Here is a 24,930-nt window from a genome sequence, read left to right as displayed (position 1 = left end):
TATATTGCATTAATTGACATTTATGTAAACATCGATACCATAAACTCCCATTTAGCATTATTGTTTCTTTAACAATGACATTTAAAGACAAATACTGTTAATATAAAAAAAAACATCAGTTGCAATTTTATTTTACAGTACTATATTTTATACTAAATTGCTTATTAAAAATTCATGTAGTTTATATTTTTCAGTAACTGAAAATTTACTGTATTATAAATATAGTAATTGAAAACTTAAAATATAAAATTGAACATAGAACATTAAAACATAAAATTACATGGAGTAAAAATTCTGTAAAAAGCAAAATAAAGTTACTACTGTATAAAAACTTTCCCTTCAGAAATAAAGAAATCTTTTCCTTGCACATTACACAGTGAATTTGAAATTTCACACTTTTATGTGAATTGATGCAATACCATCAGTTCACATAAAGGTGTGAAATTTCAAATTCTTGAGAAGATAGTACTTAAAATTGATAAATAAACAACTTTTAATATCAAAAGGAAACAAATGATAATTGATCTGTCCACATGCAGTGGTGGTTTTAAGGAGAATGGTAGGAATGAAAAAAGAAATTCAATGGCAGTTGATATTTTAAAATATATTGACTCAAGTATTTTGAAAATTTTGGGGCCAAAAGAAAGTGTGATATATCTGAATCTGTGATATAATAAGGCATGGAATAATAGGGGCTACTGTAGTGTACATTAGTAATGTGTAGTGTAGTACATGTAGTGTAGTACATGTAGTACAGTACACTACATGTAGTACAGTACATGTAGTGTACTGTACATTAGTAATGTGGGTTTAAGATCATTTATATTTTGAAATCATAACTTGCATTTTTTTATTGTATGAAATTATTATTGGATTATCAAGAAAATTTGTGTTGTAACAAAATGGAATCAACTTATGGTCCATCTAAATTTTCTTAAAATAACTGTTACCAAACAACTGACCCCTAGCAACTAGTAATGGATTAACTGATATTTGATATTAAATGTTTAAATGGACTTGAAATGAGATTTGATTTGTAATAATGATTAATTTAAAGTATTCTAAATATTTTTTTCTTAAATTTTTATAAGAGTGAAAAATAATACATACTGTGTGTTGCTCTTTGTTATAACTGTTTACACCAGCATTGAAATTAATGCCAAATTAAGTTGTTTCATAAATTTTTGCTTTAAATCTAAAAATTCAACTTTAATTTCCTATCAACCACGACTGTTTGATAAATTTGTAATTGTAATTTCCTCTGGTTGCAATTGATACAGACGAGTAATTTTGGTCAAGGTTATAGAAATTATCATTAGATTTGGTCCTTTTCAAATATTGCAACAAATACATCCTGGTAACCAAATGAATGTTGTTTTGAAATGTGAATAAAAAAGCTTATAATTTTTTGTTTAAAATAATTTTATTTATCAAACCATTTATTTTCACATTCACTTACACTTTCCCAATGGAGAGAAGTTTGAAAATACCATTTTTAGTATTAAAAATTGAGTTACTTTTTTTTTATAGCTACATGATTGTAAATTGTTTTCCATGCATATGATTATCTAAACCAGGGGTCGCCAAACTTTTTTAACTGTCGACCCCCAACCACTTTCCAAAACCTCACATTGACCCCCATCGTAAAGTTTTATTATAAGTGTAAGTGTATGAGCAAAATAAAAGAACGTTGTGATTTCTGATATCTGTATAAGCAAAAAAAAAAGGTTGTAACCCATTGCTTTGACCCCCTAATTGACCCCCAATGATGTTGCATTGACCCCTGGGGGTCGATATAGACCACTTTGGCGACCCCTGATCTAAACATTAAAAAAAAGAAGAAGAAAAAATATGATAGACAGAGATAAGTCAGTAGAATAGGAAGGATGAAGTAAAAGTTTCCATCCCAATTGCATTATTTTTTCATATGTTAATGAGCTGTTAATTGTACAATTTATGAATTAAGAATTTTATTATTATTTTGCAAGTGTTTCTACTCCATATGAAGATCATTCAAATGAAAGTCATAAAATTGTTACAAAATTTGTGTATTTAACAGTAAATTATACAGCAAACTGTTTGAATTGTATTGAAAATATTGAATTCTTATGCTGCATGGTAATGTTTTCTGAAATGAATTGGTTTTTGAGATGACAATGCTCTTGCTTTCATGCTTTAGATAAAAATATAATCTGTAATTTGCTTGCTGAAATTTATTATAGAACATTGGTTCTGTAGGGGAAAAGCAAGAAGTGTTGATGACAAGTATATTTGAATAATGAACAATACCGTTTTTAAATTTTAAAGTACAGTGGGTGATCAGATAATGAACCCTTTCGTGAAAGATTTTTATTTATCTTTGGACAACAAACACATATTTGGATAACAAACACCTCACAAAACAAACACGAGAAGAAGCGACGTAAAATAATGAATACCGATTGGTCTTTCCTTGTCTTCGGGCAACAATTCGGAACTTTTTGGAGCACAGGAGATGTCGACATCGACACTCAACCCGGTATATACTGATCAGATAGTATTCCTCCAAACTTTGAAACTCTCCCATGTAATTCCAGCTTTTTATTTTTCTGACAGAAACAATTCTTTTATAATATTCATGAGAGTGTTGGGCAAGCACTCGTTAAGTTTTATGTCAATTTTTACTTTTGAAAGGTGAGAGTATGATAGCAAAGGTAGAGAGTGGAAAGATGTCTGATATTGCTGGGCAGTATGGCTTGAACATGTCTACAGTAGGCCACAGTTCAATCTTATCTAAGAAAGATACTCTATAATCAAGAAGGGTCAAGCAGATTAAGGAGTAAAAAAATCACTCCTTAATCCCATCTGAGAAATAATAAACATTGAAGAGCTCATAATAGAACCTGAAACAGATCTGACGATAGAACACCAAGAAACTCAGCGAGATATGTTTTCTTCTGAAAAAGAGGATTAATGCTGACTTCTGCTATTAAGATCTCTTGAAAAAGTGGGAGGATGTCAGAACAATGGTCTTAAAATGGCATCCAAACAAGGTTGAGGTTAATAGACTTGGGGATCTCTACAATTACAATGTTATTAATTACTTCTGAAAAATCCTGAAGAAGAGAGAAATGCAATCGACATTAGACAGATTTTATAACCCCCACAAATGGAAAAAACATGACTAATAAAAATGTAAGACTGTGTATATGTGTGTTTTTATTATTACTTATAAATAAATATAGTAATAAAGTGTATATTTTTTATTTTTTGGGGTTTCCAGAACAAATTAATCAAATTCCCATAAAAACCTATGGTAAATCGATAATCAGTTAATGAACAATTCAGATAGTGAACAAAGTCTTGGAACAGACTATGCTCGTTAACCGATCACCCACTGTATTGAAAATTCTTTATGGCCATTTATTAACCCATACCTTAACTCCAAAAATTATAGTTTATAGAACATTTTGCAAAAGGTTAAACAGTAAGAGTGATAGATATTAAGATATTGCTACTTCAAATTGTTAAGAATGATAAAAGTGAAAAGTTTGCTTTCCTTGCATATGTAGTACCTACTGTATGTAATACTTGTCTCAATGACATTTCAACTGTTATCTCTATCCTCCTCATTTGTTAGATACTGGTCTGATTAAATTGATTCCTTAGCTTTTTTTTGTAAAAAAATTTATCAGAATGCTTTAAAAAGTGATATTTTTCATCCAGTAATATTAAATAAGCAAGATTCAAAAGTTTATACAGCAACTACATTCTTTTCTGAAGAATATGATTCCTACTTGATCATTTGAGATGTATAGAATGCAATGTTAAAACTTAAAAGTATGTTAGATCAGTATGCATTTTTTAAAATGAGAAATCTTTCATTTGATTTTTAAGATTTCATTGAGTAACTTTTATAATAAAACTTATTTTTTATTGTTTACAAGAATGTATGTAAACTATGAACAGTGTACTAAATCATGGAGAGCATTAAAAGAAGCTCTTTGTGCCAAATTTTCTCCAAAACTGAACATTAGGAAGATTCACCAGCAACTTTCGATGGAAGTGAAGCATCAGAGTGAAAATTATCAGGAATATGTGTTAGATGATTGAAATTTTGTCACAAATTATGATTGAAGAAGAATCGGTGATACAATACATCATCGATGGAATTAAGGATTAGCAAGTAAGTAAAACAGTGCTTTATGGTGCTACTATTTTCAAAGAATTTTGATAAAAGCTGTGAATTTATGAAAACATGAAATCAAGTTGTAAGCTAAATACCAAAATGATAGATTCAAGAAGCTAGGATGTGAAGTTAAACCTAATAATTCTTATGGAGATGAAAAATGTTGCTATAACTGTGGCGGGAATAACATGTGAGTAAAAGTTGTCTGGAGAAAGACAAATGAATGAAATGTTTTAGCTGTAACAATTTTGGCCATATTTTATCTCAATGTCAAATGTTGAAAAGAGAAGTTAAGGGAAAAGAATTTAAGTCAAAGCCTGTAAAAGAAGTTAAAATTGGGAAAGTGAGCTTCACAGCACATAATTATAGATTAAGGAAGTGATATAAATTTGATGAGTACTGATGATTATGTAAAGATGGGTGCACCAAAATTAACTAGAAATTCATTAGAATTTCATGGAGTAAGTGAGCAAAAGAGTTCTACACTGGGAAGTTTTTGGACTATAGTAAGTGTTGGAGACAAATTTTCAATCCCCATACATATTGTTCCTGGTTCATTCCTTGCTTATCAGTTATTGTTGGGAACAGATTTTCTGAAAAAAGTTCATATCAGTTTAAAAGAAGGCTGTGTTGAGAAAATTATCAAAGCAAAAGATGCAGAAGCAAACATTTCAGACACATACAATATTGATGTTGCCAATCAAAACTTCTTCTTCCAAGAACGTCAGTCTATGAGGCGTTAAATATACTTGAAATTATTTTAATTTACGAGCGCTTTCGACGTAAATAAGCACGTCGTCTTCAAGCACTTGTAAATTAAAATAATTTCAAGTATATTTAACGCCTCATAGACTGACGTTCTTGGAAGAAGAAGTTTTGATTGACATAAGTTGGCGTGACATCCAACCCGTGAACTTAATACACCTAACAAAATTGATGTTGCCTTCATAGATACTGGTGGTGTTGACTTGAGCCATATCAATGATTCAAACTATAGAGGACAGCTTCTAGATCTAATAAAAAACTACAAAGCATAATGTTTGATGCCCTTTTTTTATAGTCTGCAGGCAGATACAAATGTAACTTACAGTATTAGAATATGCAGACAATATAGTACATCAATAAAAAATATTCAATTCCTTACTATCTGGAGGTGTAATATTTATGATGTGAAGATTGCTGTTGATGAAAAGCACAAGTCAGAATGTGTTAAAAAGCATATTTTGACCGTGGAAACAAATGTAAATGGAAACAAAGTCAAAAAAGCAAGAAAAACAAACTTGTTTCAAAAAACCTTTGTAGAAAATAGTAATAGTGCTGCTTCCAAAAAGAAACAAATTCTTTTCATCTTTAGCTTTAGCTTTCTCATATTCTGGGATAAGATCAAGTAAGATCAGCCATCCAAGTCTGAAAAGTGTTTTGAAGAGATGGACTGGTAAAATCATTCCTGGTGAAAATACTGTAAGAAAATGTTACGTTCAACCAGTATATGCAAACACAATCAGTAGGATAAAAGATATTATTGGAGCAAACCCTGTTTTGTTTCTTGTGGACAAAACAATGGATGACATGAAATGGTTTGCTTTGAATATTTAATAACAAACAGCCTGCTTGTTATTAAATGTTAAATCCGCTGGTTTGACTCTTTTTTTATTCAAACAGGCAAACCAGTGGATGCTACACTCTTAAAGATTTATAAGCTATAAAACTGATACTGCCCATGTAATGCAGGCATTTAGTGATTCTTGCATGAAGCTATGGCCAGATGACAGTAAGTACTAAAACATACAGGCTATACTAATAGATAGCACCTTATGTTCTCTCAGCTTTCAGAAATTTAAAACCAATGTTTGTAACTTGAATTACATTTCATGCATAGTATGTGTCCTTAATTTGATGTGTCACTCTATATGTTCTAAATGTCCCAAAGCAAACAGGTTCATTTTAGAGATGAAAAAAGTTTAAAAGAAAGCTTCAGCAAGAGTTGCTCTATACCAGTGATTTCCAATTTTTTTTGAGCCACTGCCTCCTTGGTTCCATAAACTTATACCCAATGTTCCCTAACCCATTTTCCTTTGTATGAGAAAAGTTGGGAAATATTCTTAGAAAAACTTAGAATCTCATACTTTGTGTCTTTACCATGTATTACAGTACATTACTCTCCACATCTGGAAACCATTAAATGCAATGCTGCTGCTTACCTGTTTTAACAGAGGAAAGGGTAAGATTGTCAATGATCACAACCCTCACCTATGGTTAGTTTTCAGTATATCCAGTCTCCAGTTCCCCCTGCTGCCACCTGTCCATCATCACAAGGTGGGGAACATGGATAAGGATTGGTATTTTCTTTTGTGAAAAGTAAAGAATTTGCTCTATATGCAGATTCTGATTATGCCACAGTTTGTCAAATTAAGAACTTAGTTTTGGATGTTAGTGTTCAGGAAGAACTGTCTGTATATATTCATATAAATTTGTTGTTGAAGCAATCACCAAATTAGAAAGGAAACATCTTCAAAAAGAAAATCAGTGGAAACTTTTTCTTAGTAAGGGATAGTTAGCTGGATTTGCAAAGCAAAAATTTGAGAAGAGTCATGCTAAGAATCTAGACTTAAAGGACTTGATTCAAAATTCTAATCATTGAATTCCAAGACCAAGTACTAACGTCTATGGATGTTGAATGATCTTTTCTGCATAAGTAAGATATCCATTATTGTAGTTATTTCATTCATTCCTTCACACAAATGATTGTGATTCAAGTGACAATATGTAAATATAGTACAAAAATTAATGACCTGTGAAAAATATATTGTAACATGCAATTTAAATAAAAATTTTTACTCAAGATAGATGCCTATGTTTTTTAAAATAATACAAATATGTATTACTCCAAATAGTTATGTATGCATATATATAACCAAATATCCAAAATAATTTGATTTGTACTAAGTATAAGTATTTAAATTTTTAAAACTATACATTTTTTTTATGCTTTAAAACAATGATTCCCAAAGTGGTCTATATTGACCCCTAGGGGTCGACTCTGAACTGCAAGGGGTCCATGTCAGCAAAAACAAAAATTGGGGGTGCATGAGATGTAAATGGGGGTCCACGAGTGTACATCCATCGACAACATTTAGTTGCTAAAAATCTGAGTAGTAGATTGCATCAATCTCTTCAATTTGTCAATAATGCAATAAACAAAATTCGTAGTAACGTGTTGAATACTAAGTTATTTGTGCAGCTGTGTGAAGAAAATAATGAGAACTTTTCATCAGTTGCTCGTTTACACTGAAGTATGCTGGCTGTCAAAAAGCTTATGTTTGACAAGATTTTTTTTTTTCACTTTTTGAGATAGTTTTAGAGTTTTTGGATGATAAAGATCCAATTTTAAAAGAAAATTTAAGTGGAAACCAGACATTGCTTATTTAACAGATTTGTTCACTAAATTTAATGGGGTTAACTTGCAGTTACAAGGTGACAGTCTAAATTTGATAAAAACAAAGTCCATCATTTCAGCTTTTCTTGTCAGAATTAAACTAATGAAGCAAAATATTGGATGGTGTGAATTTTCCCAGTTTGTCACAGACAAACTGCCAGGATGATGATGATTCAACCTACGTTCAACATTTAAATATGTTTCACACAGACTTTGAAACTAGGTTTGAGGATGTTTTGACTATGGAAATACCACAGTGGATTATCAATACACATGGTAACATTGAAGAAACGGATGTCATATTACAAGAAGAACTGATCAGAATAAGCATTAATGAAGAACTTAAGGTACAGTTCAGAAAGAGATAACAGCAATTTTGGCTTCAGAGAGACATACCTATTACTTATCCTGCATTATGGACTATCGCAAGAGAAAGTTTTTGATAGCTTTTCCATTTTCATACCTCATGGAAAGGGGTTTCAGTGCAATTGCCAATCTTCTTGCAAAAAAAAGAAACAGATTAGAAATCATTGATTGGTTATTGAAATTATATTCACAGGAGGGGTCATTGATCATCTGTTAGGTTCTAACCTCTAACAGTTCCAATGCTAAACAATTAGTAGTGCTCAAAGTGATCACTAGAGGCACATGAACACTGATATGGTCAGTGAACACTGGACATCAATATATGTGTAATGTTTTGAAGGAGAGATTTAAGGTTACAGCTCACTGAATTGAAGCCAAATATTGAAAATTTGCTATTAAAACATCAGGCCCCTTTCTCCCATTAAAAGCATTTATTTTTTGTGTAGTTATTTTGTTATAATTTACTAGTGTGAGCCCGTGGATTTTTGCGGGTCTTTTAAAAAAATTAGAATTTTCTTGTTAATTAACTTTGGAAAAAACCCGAAGATTTTGTACTAGATCGGATTACACCGATTGTATCACAACTCACTGAGGAAGTTTACAGTTAGGTGTGAAAAATGCACCGTCATCGTCAACAAGAATCGATGACGTGTCAGTTCTCGCACGAAAAAGTATAAAAGCTCGAATCTCCGTAATCTCAGGGCGATTCGTCATAGGAAGTTGTACTTAGTAATAGTGTCCCCGAAACTCCCGAGCCTCCATTCAGCGGACCCGATCCAGCTATAGAGAGAGGACCTCGAATAGAAGACACGGAAGACACCACATCCTGAACGTTCGCTAATTCGCCCTGCCACCGACAGGTATTTTGGGTATATAGGATTTGTAAGTGCTCTCTCTCGAACTCTAAAATTCGTGCTCGAATTTATGTAAATAGTCGAGATAACCGCTTTTAACTTCTTGTAGTGCTTAGTTGAGTATATAATAAATGCTTGTTTAGTTTAAACCTGTTTCCTGTCATTTTAAGGACGCCTATCAACTTGCTCACCTCCCTCCCACTCGAACTGCCCTCCTAGCCATCCGACGACGCCGAGATCGGATTTTATCAACCTGTTGCTGAGTAAGTGGTCAGTGGGAGATTGATCCCTGACCCGCGGTTTATCTCACACTAGATTTGCATTTTGTGTCGTTTTAATTAATAAATGTTTAAAACTTAACATGTTTTTTTAACTTTTTCACTCTACAATTAAACCTAACAAAGTGTGTCAGCTGTCAAAAACACATTTGAAGTTGATGAATTTGTAACAGTTCAATATTAGAAATGGGGGTCTACCCAAAACAGAAAAAATTGACACATGGTCTACGAGACAAAGTTTGGGGACCTCTACTTTAAAACTATGGCTCTCAGAGTATAGTCACTGGGCCATTGGTATATATGTGCTGGGTGGTTCATGGACTATACTGTTTAGCCAGAGGAAAACATATTTCTCTTATATTGCTTCACTGAATAAAGAAAATTTTTTGGCATGTACCTAAAGTGATTTTTATGGAATGAGAAGAGGAGCATAGGGTGGCCCACTATATCTTATGATATGGTTTAAATGGTCCTCAAATACAAAATACCAAATAAAAAATCTTTGAAAACAACTGCTTTAAAATATTGTTTCATTATAATTTTACTATAACAGTTATAGTTATCTTTTAAAAAATATAAATATTTCACAAATATACAAAAAATCTTGTTTAATTATAGTTAACTGTTAATAAGCAGCTCCATATTTAAATACATCAATATGATACAATGCTAATTGTTTTTAAGGAGTCAGTTTTTTATTCAAATGTTATTAAGTAATAAAATGACTCCTTAAAAATGATTAGCATTATATCTTAATGATAATTATAGTTATTTTATTATATTTAATTGATTAAAATGCCAAAATAAAATTTAAATTAATATGTACTGTTTTAATAATTTAAAAATTATTTTTCAGGTTGCAGGAAGAGATGCTGAAGAAGGAAGGCCAGTTGTTGTTACCATGCATCCTCATGTGCGACGTGTTAGTTCAACAACAACATTGTGTGTTTTCATAACTGCTCTCTTGGTATTGACAACAGGAATTATTGGTGGAATTTATTTATATAGACAACTTGCTCATTACAGGGTAATAAACCTATCTTTAATTTATTGAAACTATTAATTAAAAATTTTTATTTCTTATATTCTTATATCTCTTTATATTTCTTAGTTTGCATTACTATTGTGAGATTGTGGTGTGAAACCCACTCACTATCAGGATGTAAATCTTTAGTTGAGGGGAGAAAGGAAGGATTTGTGAAATTCATTCTGTCTTACATCAGGGTCCTGACACCAGTTATAATTATTATTTTGTATTGAATTCTAACTCACAATTAAATGGATGCTTTAAGTGATAGGATTTTTATATTATCCGAGTGGCAAAATTATATTCACAGGAGGGGTCATTGATCTAGAGATGGAAGTATGGCCTTTTGCAAGGGATAAAATATTTATTTATATTGAATATCTGGATTAGTTTTGTTCCACCTAGTACTTTTGTACTAATCTAGTACCTTTTTACTTGTCCCACTACCAAGATACCCAACACCATTTTCCTAGTACCATTCATGAAATTCTGATACCGCTTCTTTCAATTTAGTACCATTCAAAAAATTGATTTTTATTGTATATTTTTTTTACTTTACTTTGGTAGTAAAAATGGATTTTTTAGGTTCTAACATCTAACAGTTCCAATGCTAAACAATTGGTAGTGCTCAAAGTGATCACTAGAGGCACATGAACACTGATATGGTCAGTGAACACTGGACATCAATATATGTGTAATGTTTTGAATTGCACTCCACTGTGGAGTGGAGTCGCCATCTCCTGCCTCCACATGGTAATACAGTAGAACCCCAGTTAACGAACTTAATCCGTTCCGCGACTCCGTTCGTTAACTGAATTGTTCGTTAACCGAAGCAATTTTTCCCATAGAAATTAATGCAAATGAAATTAATCCGTTCTAGTCTCCGAAAATTTTGTGATTTTATTTGTAATACACAGTAAGTTTTCTTTGATGAAAATGTAGGAAAACGTAGTATCTATCATTACAGCAACAAACATGTAAACTTTGTTTAATAAAATAGCACTGTACATACCTTCGTTTGTTGTAGTTGATGGTAGAAAAGTGGAGATATACAAACCTTAATGCTTAGAAGGGGAATCCCCTCCAAAAAAGTAACGAGTAGCACTTCATCGGAAGATTCTTCGAGTCAAAGTCCCTTTTGGTAAGAAAGCCCACCAGTGGCTAAGCGGTCTTCGTACCCTGAACACGGGGAGTTCGTTCGTGGGTTCGCACCTCGCTCAGATGGGCTGGCCACGTGGAGTTTTCCGGGTTTTCTCCACGTCTGTAATGCCTAAATAGGGGCTACTTTCCCTTAAAAACACCTCCCAGAAGGCATTCCCCCTAGGCAGATCGCCCAAGTGTTGCGTTACCATAACTTAAAAAACAAATGAACTCTTTCTGTAAGGAACAAGAAATTGATCTAAAGTTGATTGTCTTACTCTTTTAATCAAAATTTTTTTCAAATGCTGAGATTTGTCGTTCATATTGCGTTGTCGTTTTCTATTGCCACTATGACTTTTTTCTTTCTTGGATGCCATATTGATTAAATATGTAAATCACAAAACTGAAAAAAGAAGCATAGCACAAACACTCAGAAAAGCAATGCTTAACTCGCACATGCCTAACACCAACTGAAATCTGACACAAAATACCGTTACGTTTGTTATCTGAATTTTGTTCGTTATCCGAGACAAAATTTTTGCAAAATAAAAGTTCGTTAACCGATTTGGTCATCAACCAGGATGTTCGTTAACCAGTGTTCCACTGTATATGAATTTAGCCTGTATGAATTTTGTATGTTACATGTAACATACTATATATTTTAATAAATAGAAATTTCAAAAATTATAAATTTATTGTTTATAAATATATATTTAAATAATATATAATATATACATAATTCAACACTTTACAGTCAAAGTAATGCTCGCATGAGTCAATACATCGTTTTGACTTAATGTATTGATTATGCACATATTTATGTCCTATTATCGATATTAATATCAATTTTTTTAAAAATACTATCGCACATCACTGATAGATTTTTTAGAGAAAACTTAGTACCATTTTTTGTTATCTAGTACTCTTTTTAGTACCTTTTATAGTAAGGCTTGGAACAACCCTGGTCTGGATTAGGATACAAAATATACATATATATCAAGTGATTACAATATTATTTCAAGTTAACCAAAGACTCAATATAACAAATCTAACTACAGTAGAGCATCAATTATCTGAATCATTTGGGGACTGGGGTTGTTCGGAAAATTGATTTTTCAGATAACCAATTGTGTACAAAAAAATACATTATTAATATAGTATATTAGTATATCCCAATAATAGTATATTAATATATCCCATGTTTAAATTTTTCTGTTGCATGTCGCTTTGCGTTGAATTTTCGTTGATGTTAAGCCTAACAAAAATTTTTATAATAATAATTGTGGCATTAAAAATTATTTCTTTATTCTGTACAAATAAAATAAATATATTGAAAAATATAAAAACAAAAAAATTATACTTTAGAAGTAAATCTAGTATCAAAAACGTTCAATTTAGCATGACACAGTCTGACTGGAATGCATTCGGTTAACTGACAGTTTGGTTGATCAACATTCGGATAATCGACGCTCTACTGTACTAACTAAATGATCTTGGATACTATGACTTTAAAGATCAACATAAAGAAAATTAGATTTATTAATACAATTCTAATTTTATTTCGTTTAATCACAAATAAAATATCAAATGCACACATTGTCCCGCAAAAATTACTTCCATTTTAAACTTTAAGGAAAAATCTTGTAAAATCAACAACATAATTTGTTCATGTAAAGCTGGACAGTTGGGAGCCTTTTTTGGCAATTCTTAAGTTAAATTCACTCTTTTCGTCAGTTACATTTATGAGTTTCTCTGAATTCTGATTTCAGAATAATAATCTGTTTTCACATGGGAATGGATTAAAACTTATATTGGGCTCCTGTATGATTTTGAAATTTCAATTTGGAATTCAATTCAAAAGCTTTGTTTTTTTCTTTTGCTATTCATCTTTATCTCTGTCACGTGTACAGGACGACCTAGTTTTTGAAGCAGTGAAAAATGAATTAAAACCTCATCTTGTATGCGAGTAAATATGTAAATATGGTATGCATAAGTTTCAAAAAAATTGAATTATATATTAAAAGTAGATGGATATGTCATAATGACCTTGTTTAGAACAATGAAAATGTGGCAGATACCTGATATTATTTTGTTGATATCAAATATTAGTAATTCCGGTTTTGTGATTTTTATTGTTAAAAATTAACTACAAGTCAGATTGTCAAGTTAACATAGAATAATAAAAATATTAAAATAGAAAGTTAAATTCCACATAAGTATCATGAGTAATATTAAACATTTGTATAAGAATTCATTGTTTGATATAATAAAATCATACTTATATTAGCTAGGTAAGCAAAATAGATAAATGTATACTGTGTAAATAAAATATATAAAATAAGTATCTCTGTTTGGAGCTGTCTGTAGCTTGAAGGAATAACCCAAATGAAATCAAAATTGGTACACTTACTATTTAAGGAGGAGGGAGAAGAATGGAACAAGAAAAAAAATTGCAAATAGTGTGCTATGGGGCCTGTTTTAATCAAATGTGTACTGTTGAGGTGTCTCAAATCTAAGTGCTTTAAAAGATAGCATATCAAATGTGCAGAGTATCACTCCTGATGCATTATATTTAACAGTTGAGCACACCATACACCAGTAGTCTAGCACAATGGACTTATCAGTATTGTGGAGCCTGAATTGGATTGTCAATGCAATGCTACAGTGTAACCACATTAACTGTGACATTTTCCAATAAATACTGGTATGCCATCAGTTTTTGCACCTTAATTCTTTCTTCTTGTATTACACATTACATTTCAAACTTTACAGTGCCCTCTATTGGCAATACTTTTTTGTTACATTCTTTCCCCTTCTTAAATAGTAAGTGTACCAATTTTGGTATCATTTGGATTATTCCTTCAAGCTACTGACAGCTCCAAATAGAAATACTTATTTTATAACCACCTGGTGTATATATATTTATTATACATATACTGTGGGTGATCGGTTAACGAACAGTTTGGATAACGAACACCTCACAGAACAAACACGAGAAGAAGCGATGTAAAATAATGAATACCGATTGGTCTTCCTTGTCTTCGGTCAACAATTCGGAACTTTTTGGAGCACAGGAGATGTCGACATCGACACTCAACCCGGTATATACTGATCAGATAGTATTCCTCTGAACTTTGAAACTCTCCCTTGTAATTCCAGCTTTTTATTTTTCTGACAGAAACAATTCTTTTATAGTATTCACGAGACTGTCAGGCGAGCACTCGTTAAGTTTTATGTCAATTTTTACTTTTGAAAGGTGAGAGTATGATAGCAAAGGTAGAGAGTGGGAAGATGTCTGATATTGCTGGGCAGTATGGCTTGAACAGGTCTAAAGTAGGCCACAGTTCAATCTTACCTAAGAAAGATACTCTATAATCAAGAAGGGTCAAGCAGATTAAGGAATAAAAAAATCACATCTGAGAAATAATAAACATTGAAGAGCTTATAATAGAACCTGAAATGGAACTGACGATAGAACACCAAGAAACTCAGCGATATATGTTTTCTTCTGAAAAAGAGGATTAATGCTGACTTCTGCTATTAAAGATCTTTTGAAAAAGTGGGAGGATGTCAGAACAATGGTCTTAAAATGGCATCCAAACAAGGTTGAGGTTAATAGACTTGGGGATCTCTACAATTACAATGTTATTAATTACTTCTGAAAAATCCTGAAGAAGAGAGAAAAGCAATAGACATTAGACATATTCTTTAACCTCCATAAACAGAAAAACAACATGACTGATAAAAATGCAAGACTGTGTATATATGTATTTTATTATTACATATAAATAAACATAGTAAGAAAGTATATATTTATTTTTTGGGGTGTGCAGAATGAATTAATCAAATTCCCATAAAAATTGAAAGAGCCGGGAGGGGACCCGGAAGAAGAAAATGTCTAGGGCCCCAAAGTGGGTTAATCCGGCCCTGATCATAATACGCGCTCACGATACTTTCGATTCGTCACTTTTCCGTCATAGTTTTTCCATTTTATAATTACGTGACTCAAAGCCTGGTGATAACGGAGAAAAGAGACAGGACGTCGGTATATGTCACAGTTATGATTTCACAGATTCGAGACAGTTTGGAAGCCCGAACGGCCCAGGCTTTCGCTCGTGCACCTAAGTGACTTTCATTACAAGCATTTAGCTTTCCGAAGTCTATGACAATAATTGTTTGGCATTGAGGGCCGCAAATTTCGCGCCAATAAACTGCTTCGATTTGTTCGATTATGTTATCTACTCAATTTCACATTTATTTTCACATTTTTACTTCGCGGTCCTTCTTTGTTCTTTTTCCGTTATTTACACGTGTAGGTCATTTCATTGTTATCCACATTTGATATCATCACTTATCACATACTGCCATGACGCTAATGTCTGTCCGCTACAACTGTCAAGAATTAACGCGATTGGCAAAACGTAGTGACAGCGGGCCAATAGAGAGCAGGGTCCTTGCCATAATGCGGTTTGCGCGCCAATTTTCGTACGTGCATTAATCGAGCCGAATAGTTTGGCCGAATATTCGACTGTTCGGCCACACTCCTGGCCGAATATTCGGTATTCGGCCCGAGGCCGAATATACTATTCGTTGCAACACTATTAAAAACTGATTTTTTTAAAATACAATCTCATAACAGCCGGGAAAGTTACGTAACTCGTTGCTAGATTTTATCAAATTGTTATCAGAATTCAATGTTTGTTAAATCGACGGCAAAGAGTAAATGAAAATTGAATCGAAAATCATGATAACAACGATAACGAGAAAATCAAAAAGAAAAAAAACGAACCACCGCGAATTATCTACAGCAATGGATTGCGTATTTGATATTTCAATTATTCAAATCTTCATTTTATAACATTACTATTATAAACACTCGATGCAAGTATATTAATAATAAATTATACATTAATCAAATTTCTATTTGCCCGAATCCAAGCATCCAAACACAAAATCCACGACAACAGCAAGCACGCGACCAAGTTAAATTGCATTCGATTTCGAACACGTTAATTCAGTTGAGATTTTGCAACGAACACGAGTAAATCATGGAAAACGCTGCTGAGAAGCCCGAAAACGAAGATCGCCCGTCAGATAGAAAGACAAAGAAAATGAAATCCGGTCAGACTGGAAAGTGTATTTGTGTCTGTGTCAAAGCAGAGAAGGGCGGAAAGAAAAGTCGAAGAAGGAAAAGATCCAGGTCCAAAACAGGCGTGAAGAAACACAAACGATCCAGTCGCAGACCCGTTAAGAAAAGGAAAAGAAGTTTGAAAAGGAAAAGGTCAAAATCTAAAAGGAGAAAGATTTGTTAGAATCGGCANCAGTTTGATTATTAATAATTGCTTTTAATTTGGTTTTATATGAAATATTTTATAGTAAAGATATTAATAGTATTAAATAATTTATTAGCTCCGTCATTTTCGTGGATGGTGCACTGTTCCATATATTCCAGACAAGCAAGATGAACACAAATACGAAGCCCTAAAAAGTTATCAGTCAATACAAGCTGATGATGCTTCATACAATAATTTTGAACAAAAAGTTGACATTGATATAGAGTTGGAGCAATATGAAAGTATTGAAGTTCCTGATTTTTCACAAGGACGACGTGGAAGATTTATCCATGATTTTTCAGTGGTATGTTGTTAAAACCAAAATTTATGGTAAATTTTTAAAATGTAGCATTAATAATTAAAATGTATCTAAACACCATTAACATTATGGCAAAAAATACATCATAACTTTTCAGTTATTAGTTTACTGAAACAATTTACTTTTAGGTACAGTAAAACTTCAATGATTGCATATTCAGGGAGACAAATTTTTGGGGTTTTCAATTATCAAAATTAAAAAGAATGGGGAAAAAGATATTTTACATATTATTATATTGCACTTTTTTAGTCTATTTAAATGCTCAGAAATCAATTTTTATTTTATTATACTGTTACATTCCTTATGTGTAAACTCTTACATCTGCTAAAACAGTGCCAAAACTATAGCCTGCAAACATATTTAACACATCATTTATGATAGAAATATGCATACATACAGTATAACCTTTGAATAACAGACATCATTGGGACCAAGAAGTTTGTCTGCTATTTAGAGGTGTCCACTATTGGGAGGCACATGCTGGCAGCCATACTGTATTTTAATGCATTATTATTTAGTGAAGATTATAATGGATTATGAAAACATTAAATTTGCATTAGGAATGTGAAAATATAAAAAATTATACATAACATATACAGTATAATTAAAATACAGGCTATATATAGTATATTGTCTTTTCAGCTGTAAAAATCTCATTTTAATTGAATTATAAATAGCAAGCAGATTGAATTGGATATTTTAATTAAATGGAACCCAAAAATTATGACAAAGTGTAAATATATTAGTACATCAAAAATGACCTGAGTGGAAGTAACAAAAAAGAAAAATAAACTTTTGTTATGAACAGAAGAGGGATGAAGGTCAGTTTAGGTGATGATAGGTCAAATGTTGAGTTATGAAGACAATTGCTAGCCACTCAAGAGGTATAAGAAATATATTTGGTATTCTTGCATTTATAATGTTATCTATGATCTAAGAGACTAATAAAAATCAATATAGTGATTTGTCTGCCTTGTAGTTATATAATTTTTTGAACATTTTTTGCTTTTTTTCAGTAACTGATTTATTAAAAATTACACTTTAGCCACCACAAAGCTGTTATGATCATAAATTACATCATAAATGCAAGAAAACCGAATATTTTCTCACACTTTAACCAGACACTTCACATGATTGTGACATTCAGTTGATTCTTCAAACAGATCTTCAGATCTGTCAGAAATTACATCTGCATTGAGTTAAAACGTTAGATATCTTGAAGCAATGCGCTATAGTTGTAGAATCCATAAGATTCTTGATTATATTGCTATACCATAGTCATCTATCAACCCTAGATAAAATTAATGGACCTCTTCAGATTGCTAGTGACTAGATTGGGAGCCCTTAATCTAAATTTAAATTCAGACAAGATGTTAATACCATTAATCAGATTGAGTTTAAAAATGATTTGTTATTAACAGCAAATCATTTTTAAACTTGCTGTTAAGTTCTCCAATTTTTTCTAGAAAAGCTAGAAATGGCTCTTATGTGACTTTTCTTGCTGTGAACCAGTTTAGGGAACCAGGGAAGAAATCCAATAATTCTCAATTATACTATTAAGTAAAATTTAAATAATTAAAAAAAGCTTAAAAGGAGTCATTTTGTTAAATTATGAGAAATTATATTTTTCAAAAAAGAATAAATTTAAAAGTACTTGTGTATGACTCAAAGTTAAAATTTTATATGACACTATCTGTTGTTAGATTTTATTGAAAAATTATATTATTATTATTATAAAATGGCAAAAGGCTTATTTTTTTAAGGATGGGTGAATTTTTATAAAAATTGTCAATAATGAGAGAATTTTTATTGAGTCTTTTTAGACAAAATACTCAGAGCAGACATCCCAACAGAGCGGATATCACATCTATTGATAAAGTAAAATCACATACATTATTGACGTAGTTGTACCAAATACCCATAACATACAAAATATACACAGCAAAAAAATTAGCAAATATTCAGAACTCTCCTACAAAATAAATCATCTGTAGAGAATGGGCAAGATACTTACTGTACCAGTAGTCCTTTCTTATACAGGCATCATACCATATATGTAACAAAAATCTGAAAACATTAGGGCTTCACACCACCATATACATCACACTACAGAATGCTGCCATATTAAACATTTGTCATACGGGAAATTCCTAAAGCAGAACCTGTTCTGTGGTTATGCCTTGACTCTGGTCCTGGAATAACACTTGGCACAGGTATATAAGCTAAGTAGTATACTTTTGATTATATGTCATTGCATTAATTTTCTAATATATTAAAAAATTTCAGAATATCTGTTTTATAAAATATTTCTAAATTGGAGAGCTTTTTAAAAATTGGAATGACTTTGTTTTTAGAATAAAACAGGTATAATTGATCTGGATGGACATCAATGTTTTGTAATGCCATTGAATCGTAGTTTAGTTCTTCCCCCTCATTCTTTGTTTGATCTTGTTGTGAAAATGAGAGTAAGTATAAAATATACATTAATATTTAAGAAATTCAACATTGCCATAATTTTGCATAACAAAATTTTAAACTAATACTTATATAAACTAAAGGCAGGATATTACGACGTCGATACAGAAATTGTGAGAGAGACAATGCAGGTAATGACACCACCCATAAAAGATTTCAAAACTGTTGGATATTACATTGCTAGGGAATGTTCGAAAATGCCAACTTATCGTCTGGAAAGAGTAACGTCATCAGGTTAGTTTTTTCAAATAAATGCAAATTGTTAATTATTTTTTAAAATTTAACTTATTCACCTTATTTTGTATTTTCTTTTTAGTTTTCAAACGAAGCATTACTGACAAAATATTATTTCGAGAGTTTGCAGGTAAAAAGATTAGCGAAATAGAAATCATTAATTTGGAAGATGCTCACGAAGGAGTGGTCTGATGTGTCTGAAAGACATTTGTAATTTAGTATATTTGGATTATACACATTTTCTTGTTAAGACACTTGTATGAAAAGATACTAGTTGTTTATTGTAATCTAAGTACTGTATACATATATAAATATATATATACATACACATATATATATATTATATATATATCTATTTTTCATTCGTATTTTTAATTCATTTTGTGCCTTTGTATCGAAAATGTCTGCTTGAACAATGATAGAGTGTTTACGAGCGGAGAAAGATCGTGACCCTAAAGTATTGATTTAATTTCTGTATTTTATGTGCTTGACAAGAACAAGATATTCTTGTGTCTCGACTTCTGTCCCATGATGTTTGTCAAATTAGTAAAATAAGCTTTGTTCGGCATTGTATAATAACAACATTAGAAAATACAATGATGTGAATAATGCACCGTGATCGTAGTTGCTGTTTTTGGTCTTTTCCTTTAATGGAAATGTTTTTAGGCAAATAAAAGTGCCATAATCTTTCAATCTACTATTAGATGTTATATTGAGCACATTTAGAAGTTGTCTTTATTATAATGCTCATTATAGAAATTTTATCACCTAGAGCATATTTACAATTTTAGTATCTCAAATCTTTGTTGTTATAAATACCAGTTGACAACCTCATGGAAATTGTATAGATATATGGAATATTTGAAAATAATAAACTGTGTTTACATGACTAGGAAAAAATTATAATTAGAATTATCAAACAGTTTAGAATTCACTATGGAATGTGCAGAGTTACAATTTAATTTTTCCATTTGGATCTACTTATGGTAAGTAAAAAATATTTTGTTGTCACATATATGCCAGTACATTTAGTAGTTGCGAGTTTTGTTGTCACCTATCAATATTCAATATATTTAACAAAGTTTTGTTGGCTACTCTTGTAAAAATTGAAGCTATGAGGTACTCACTGTATTTGAAATTGCATATCAAAGTTTCTGTATTTTATTCTGTAGAATATGTAGTGTATATATATATATATATAATAGAAATTAAATAAAAATTGGTGTGATTTAAATGATTTCTTTGATTTAATAAGAAATTTTCGACTACTTAAAAATTTCACAGAAATTCGTACTTTGAAAAATCTTTTAATATAATACAGTAGTTATTTTTTTTTTTAAAAGGGTTGATTAGAAATATTTGATGTCATACAATAACTGTCACTAAAAAACAGAACATTTGAATATTGTCATTTGATCAATAAAAAATAATGCAATTCGTATTTCTGAACAAAAATGTGTCACTATGACATACAATGATTTCTTTTTGATAGGAATGTTTAAAAAAGGTTTACGTAATCAATATTTATCGTAGTATCACTCGAATTCAATTTTTTTTCTGCACAAATTCATATTATTTTATCAATGACCAGTTTTTGTTAAAAGAAAGTTTCCTTCACAGAAGTTTCAGAATCGATTGGCTGATTATTACCTCATTTACTAATCACGCTTTTCACAATAACTATTGCAAGGATGATGTAAGTACTCTTATGTGCGATATTTGACAATAAACCCGAACAGATTGTTTTGGCACATTGGTAATTTTGACGGATCTAACATCCATTATTAAAAATCCAATCTTTCATTATAGAGAGTATTCAGTTAGAAGAAAACTGGTGATGCGTGATCTCGCTCATTCGTCATGCTAAAATAAAAATTCCCGTATTTCTGGAATGGAAAAGTAATTAACCAGAAAAGAGCAATTATTGTGACATCGTTACAGTTCCAGATTGCAAGTTTCAATCATATTTTTAATTTATCTAATTTAAAATGTGTGTTCCCACCTGAAATTATAAGTGGCTTTCCCCCGTACATCATACTTTTCTTTTAACAATAGTCATGCCGGTCATCTAACACCTTTCGGGAAGTTTTTAATTGAAATAACGTGACTTCCGGTTTGCATCTGAAGCTCAGTTAACCACGTCGTCTGCCCCTAAGGTTTCTATATCTGGTCTCGGATTTCATCTAATTACATTCTCGAGATTAAGGACAGACGGGCGACAATGGGAATTTATAGATCAGATTTTTACAAATTTCAGCTCAAAAACGCTCGGCTGCAGTCTGGGTGTTCTGTGTGAGAGAATTTAAATGCAGGGAATAACCAAATGTACAGGATGTCCGACAAAGAACTGATAGATTACAGATATTAGAGAGGTTGAGGCGCACGTATTTAGCCCAAAACGTGTACGGGTAACGGGTGAGCGCCGCCATCTGGCAGTTCTGGACCGTCGATAATGGCGTTTGCTACGTGTAGCTTGGTGAGTACACGATCGGCTTAAACGTCTTCATTTTTTGTGTTTGGGGTTAAAATTATGATTTATTTTGCTTCCGCCATTTTTTTCAACTTATTTCCCGTGAGTCAATGCGCGATGTTCACTGAGTCACGTGATGTTATGAACGTGTGCCTCAACGATTTTTACTTGGACTTGAAACGTGTAACGTGTACTTCTGCTACCCGTACACGTTTAACGTTTGAACTTGTGCCTCAACCTCTCTACTTATTTATTTTATTCTGCTACCCGTACACGTTTAACGTTTGAACTTGTGCCTCAACCTCTCTACTTATTTATTTTAGAAACCAGAACAATTGCGCGTTATCCTATAGGAAGAATGGTTTGGGCCCATGCAATTTCCCAATCTTTTATAAGAAAATATTTTCTCCAAAAATCCCCCGAAGAAAAAATGTCTGAAGTCAACATTGTACATGGGGCCTCCTAATTCAAATATGCCTGGTCTCCATGAGCTATAACGCACCACTGGTCCAGAACCGGTCCTAGAGTTTGTTGAGCCCTGGGCAAAAGTCAATTTGAACATGTCTAGTTGGAAAGAAGCTTGCTTTTGTAGATTTTTGCCAAGCCTCGGAATATTCTAATAAAATTACAAAGTGAATGTTTTTTTTTTCAGATACCGCTAATGATAAACAGCTGATAAATTACTGTATTACGAAAATAGACCTTTGTTGTACTTTTTGAACTGTAGATTTTCTCTCCAGAGAAGTTGTTTTTGATATAAAAATCCGATATTTGTATTTATTCTAATACTGTATTTGTTTAAAAAATCAACGGGGAAGTTTATGAAATCTTGTCTCGATTTCGTTTCCCTTCCAAATGACATCTTCCTGCGATGACTACTCATCCAGGCGGTTTTGCCAAAAATCTTCGATTGGACAATGAGATAAGTTCCCCGCAGGATTTTGATAAAATTTAGGCATGCGGATACAGTGGAAAAGAAACAATAGAAAGAAGATCAGGTTTATTCGGTCACCATCGCTAGCTGAGGCCGTTCTGAAAGGGTTCCTCTCCTCGAGAAATTCGAAGATCGTTCTCCCCGAAAGAAGTTCCCAGATCCGTGTGGCTTATGTGAACATGATCTACCGCCTTGTTTGTGCGCCGATGGATTAAGGATTATATTCCAAGGACTAAAGAGACATTGTATAAGGCAGGGGCGTTCCGTGACATTTGACGATAGGGAAGCTGTGTTTCTGTAAGAAGCCGACATCCAGGGGCAATCAGTCAATTGCGCGTCAGTGATGGTCTAGGGTCCATTCGTATCGTTTATTCGATAAGCCAGTAAAAACAGTAGCATTCTTTAAATGCATTTTTAATATCACAATTACATTCCGAATTGCTAGCCACGATATAAGGGCTACAATTAAAAATAAAATAATAAAAACTTACTCGGTGAAATAAAATATGTGGTGGATGTACTGGTACATACAAAATATTCTTCAATTATATGAATAAACTTTTAAAGAAAATTATAATTAAATATAGCTTTGCAAAGAAACGTACATAAAAATATAAAATAATCTTTACTTTTTAAATCTTAAAACAATGCACTTAGTCAAATAGCTCCCTACGAGTGGCTAATGGATGGAATCGAAGACGGTTGCAGAGCGTGCATACACGAGGACTGCCAAATCCCCAGGGTACCGAGACCGGTCAATGTCAAATACCTTTTTTGTCACATCATTAGTATATCTCAAAGGACACGACAGGGCTGTTGTAGATTTTAAACGTTTCTCACCATAGCTGTAAAAATCTAAATATGTTAAACTTAATAGTCATTTGTTTTCTAACTAATTCGTTTTAGGACCAGGTGTTGTCCACGGAAATTTCCAAAATTTACAACTTTTCGGTCATTCTCGTTGAACTGGAAAAATTTCTGTCTTTATTACATCTAATACAGTATTTCGAAGAAATCAGTCCCCACTGTACTCGGCTATAGATTGGTTCGGTTAAGCTTTTGTTTAAGTAATATTCCGGCTCTTTCGCCGGGGTTTTGTTTACGTCCCCAATAATTAAGCGATTAGGGAAATCGCTTAATTATTTAACTACTACTAAAGTAGAAATCAGGGCCGGATCATCGCATAGACAAATGTCTAGAACCCGGTTTTTAGAAGGGCCCCATCAAACTGTATATTTTGAAAAGATTTGTAAATAAGATAGTTTACTTTTCTGTTGGACAACAGTATATAATAAACAAATAAACAAAAATATATTGCTTTTTATATGGTTATTGTGAATTCTAAAATGTAAAGAAAATGTACGTGGGTTGTTCAAAAAGTTCCCGAACTTATTGAATAGCGCATCTCCAGTTTATTATTTTTTAATACGCTTGGAGGCGCTGTGTTCGCGGAAACTCCCCGAGTAATCTCCTTCAACTTGTTTGTTGATATCTTGTTTTGGTGATTAGCTACGGCCGTTTATGTGAAGTGGTGTTTGTAGGGCTCGGCGAAAATTCGGATCCACGGAAATCAGCTCTTTGAAAGAACAGCGCTGTTCTGTGAAATTCTGTTTGAGACTTGGAAAATCCTTCAAGGAAACTTTCCACGGGTGGGTGAAACAGCCCCCGCCCCAAAACAGCTCGACAAGTTCGCTCAAATATTAAGGCGATGTTGACTGTTTTTCGATGCAAAGGAGGTTGTGCATCACGAATACCTACCTACAGGCCGGACAGTCAACACGGAGTACTAACTGGTGTTATGAAACGCCTAAGAGACAAAATCAGGCGAGAACGGCCCGAACTTTGGAGGAGCGGCAAGTGGTTTTTTCACCACGACAACGCGCCGGCTCATTTGTC

The 24,930-nt window shown here is 32.4% G+C and overlaps 1 protein-coding gene across 2 annotated transcripts in view; it reads left to right on the top strand.

Moving 5' to 3' along the window:
* Nucleotides 1–20,864, top strand: part of LOC111612856 (integral membrane protein 2B-like) — a 36,533-nt gene extending 15,669 nt beyond the window's left edge. For both annotated transcript variants that reach the window (XM_023354128.1, XM_023354129.1), the window contains 5 exons: nucleotides 9,959–10,129; nucleotides 16,679–16,906; nucleotides 19,276–19,386; nucleotides 19,480–19,630; nucleotides 19,713–20,864. In XM_023354128.1, the coding sequence (XP_023209896.1) occupies nucleotides 9,959–10,129; nucleotides 16,679–16,906; nucleotides 19,276–19,386; nucleotides 19,480–19,630; nucleotides 19,713–19,822 (771 nt within the window). In that variant the 3' untranslated portion in view covers nucleotides 19,823–20,864. The remainder of the gene's footprint in view (nucleotides 1–9,958; nucleotides 10,130–16,678; nucleotides 16,907–19,275; nucleotides 19,387–19,479; nucleotides 19,631–19,712) is intronic.
* The last annotated feature ends 4,066 nt before the right edge of the window (nucleotides 20,865–24,930 follow it).

Source organism: Centruroides sculpturatus, unplaced genomic scaffold (genome assembly GCF_000671375.1).
Source record: "Centruroides sculpturatus isolate CEXI.00-Female unplaced genomic scaffold, Cexi_2.0 scaffold1689, whole genome shotgun sequence".
Classification (NCBI taxonomy): domain Eukaryota; kingdom Metazoa; phylum Arthropoda; class Arachnida; order Scorpiones; family Buthidae; genus Centruroides; species Centruroides sculpturatus.
Note: the sequence above shows the minus strand (reverse complement) of the source record. Positions and strands in the feature narration are given on the sequence as shown.